This window comes from Branchiostoma floridae, chromosome 7 (assembly GCF_000003815.2).
Source record: "Branchiostoma floridae strain S238N-H82 chromosome 7, Bfl_VNyyK, whole genome shotgun sequence".
Classification (NCBI taxonomy): Eukaryota; Metazoa; Chordata; class Leptocardii; order Amphioxiformes; family Branchiostomatidae; genus Branchiostoma; species Branchiostoma floridae.
The window spans coordinates 5,000,327-5,002,005 of NC_049985.1; the positions used below are offsets into that span (position 1 = coordinate 5,000,327).

The 1,679-nt window shown below is 43.8% G+C and overlaps 1 protein-coding gene across 2 annotated transcripts in view; it reads right to left on the minus strand.

Annotated features, from left to right (window-relative positions):
* LOC118419571 (NADH dehydrogenase [ubiquinone] 1 subunit C2-like) overlaps window positions 1–934 on the minus strand; it is a 6,199-nt gene extending 5,265 nt beyond the window's left edge. Inside the window, exon 1 of one of the 2 annotated variants that reach the window (XR_004831632.1) lies at window positions 210–391. Coding sequence is in view for 1 of the 2 variants with exons in the window: in XM_035826015.1 (XP_035681908.1) it covers window positions 636–825 (190 nt within the window). In the remaining variant the exon portion in view is untranslated. Of the gene's footprint in view, window positions 1–209; window positions 392–635 lie in introns of those variants that run through there. The other variant, XM_035826015.1, reaches the window with a different exon arrangement.
* Window positions 935–1,679: the final 745 nt, after the last annotated feature.

The window sequence follows — 1,679 nt, forward strand, 5'->3', positions numbered from 1 at the left end:
ATTTCTTTCTACAACAGAGCAAATGTTCTGCAACAGCAAATCTAGACCTACTAAAATAATGTCAAACCTGCTATTAAAAGTCTCCCTGCAAAAAAATAAATCCATGACATTGTTATAAATCTTCCCACCAAGGAGGTTGAAAAAAGGACCTCCTTGTTCCCACCAATTCCACATCATCTAAGGGATGAAAGAGGTTCTCCATACCTCACCTGACGACCACCGTGCCCCGTTCCCTCCACACCCGGCAGACAGCCGGCCAGGCCCCGGCAACTCGTGCCCTGCCGCACCGCCACACCCTTACCTCTCTACTCTACCCTGCTATAAACTACAAATGAGTGTCTGGCCGGTACAGACGTCTACATTAGTCTAGCCTGGGTCCACAGACAGGACAAGGCCAGACGGAAATGTATGCAGAGCCAATCAGGGACTAGAACCCCGCACCTATCAGGGAATCGAACCCCGCACCTGCGTGTTCGGCTGATACCTGGCATGGAAATTTTGACCCCGGCTCACCCCGGCTATGACTTTTTACCACACAAAACACGAACACAAACCGATTTTGCACAACATGACAGTCACAACAGTTTGTTAATCACGACATGAAACAATGTTTACGGCAATAAACTCAAACAAACCTGCATAATATGGCCGTCTTTTGAACATGTTTTGCAAGATCGCTGTCCCCACCCCCCAAGCCACGAATATCGGTGTGTAGCGGTTGAGATAATTCGGCGGGGGCAGTTCGTCCACGATTAGACTCTCAGGGCGACCTAGAGGGCCGTGAGGATTGATCCAGCACTCCTCCGGACTCCTTGTCTGCACCATAACGCCGGTTAGAAGAGCGATTTCTGGAGAGAAGCGAGTTTTTTTCTCCGGTGTCACAAGGACAACATGGCTGAAGGTTGGCTACGGACAGACTTATCCCGGCATGCACCGCGCGGACTAATCTTCAAGCAGATGTGTATTAATGTTAGGCTGGAAGACGGCAACGTTTTCTTTGATAGCCAACGTCCTCCAATAACTAATCACCCTAACATAATGTCAAAATTCTCCTTAGATATTTCTATTGTTTGCTGTCAGAGAAACTTGGCTATCCTGGCAATCAGATAATGTTTGGGTCTCCCACCCTGCCCTATTACATCTGCTTGGAGATTTTTAGTTGACCTTTTGACCCTAAAACAAATCCAGAAGAGCCACATTTCCAAGCAGATGTTAGGTTGAACTATCGTGAATTTTTCCGGTTGCCGGGTTTCTCAGATAGCCCGAAAACCTGTTGAAGCAGAACTGAAGGCCTGGGTGTAGTATTTGTATACAATGTATATTTGTATTGCAGGTTACGTGTTTAACTGTTTGTTATTTTTTAATGTTTTTTTCCAAATTGAATAAAGTTCAGTGAATTATCAATAGAAAATATCACTTCGCCATTGACTCTAGGGCAGGCCCAGGGACGGTTCCCAGGTTTTACTGGCAAATGTGAGTCTTTGAAGGCCTTTTAAGCACTACATTGGTGTCCAATTACATACTAGTAATGTAGGCTATTATGTAGCAAGTGGCAGGACAGAGATGGCGAGTGGATGGGCTGGTCATCATATAACGTTATATATATATATATATATATATATATATATATATATATATATATATATATATATATATATATATATATATATATATATATA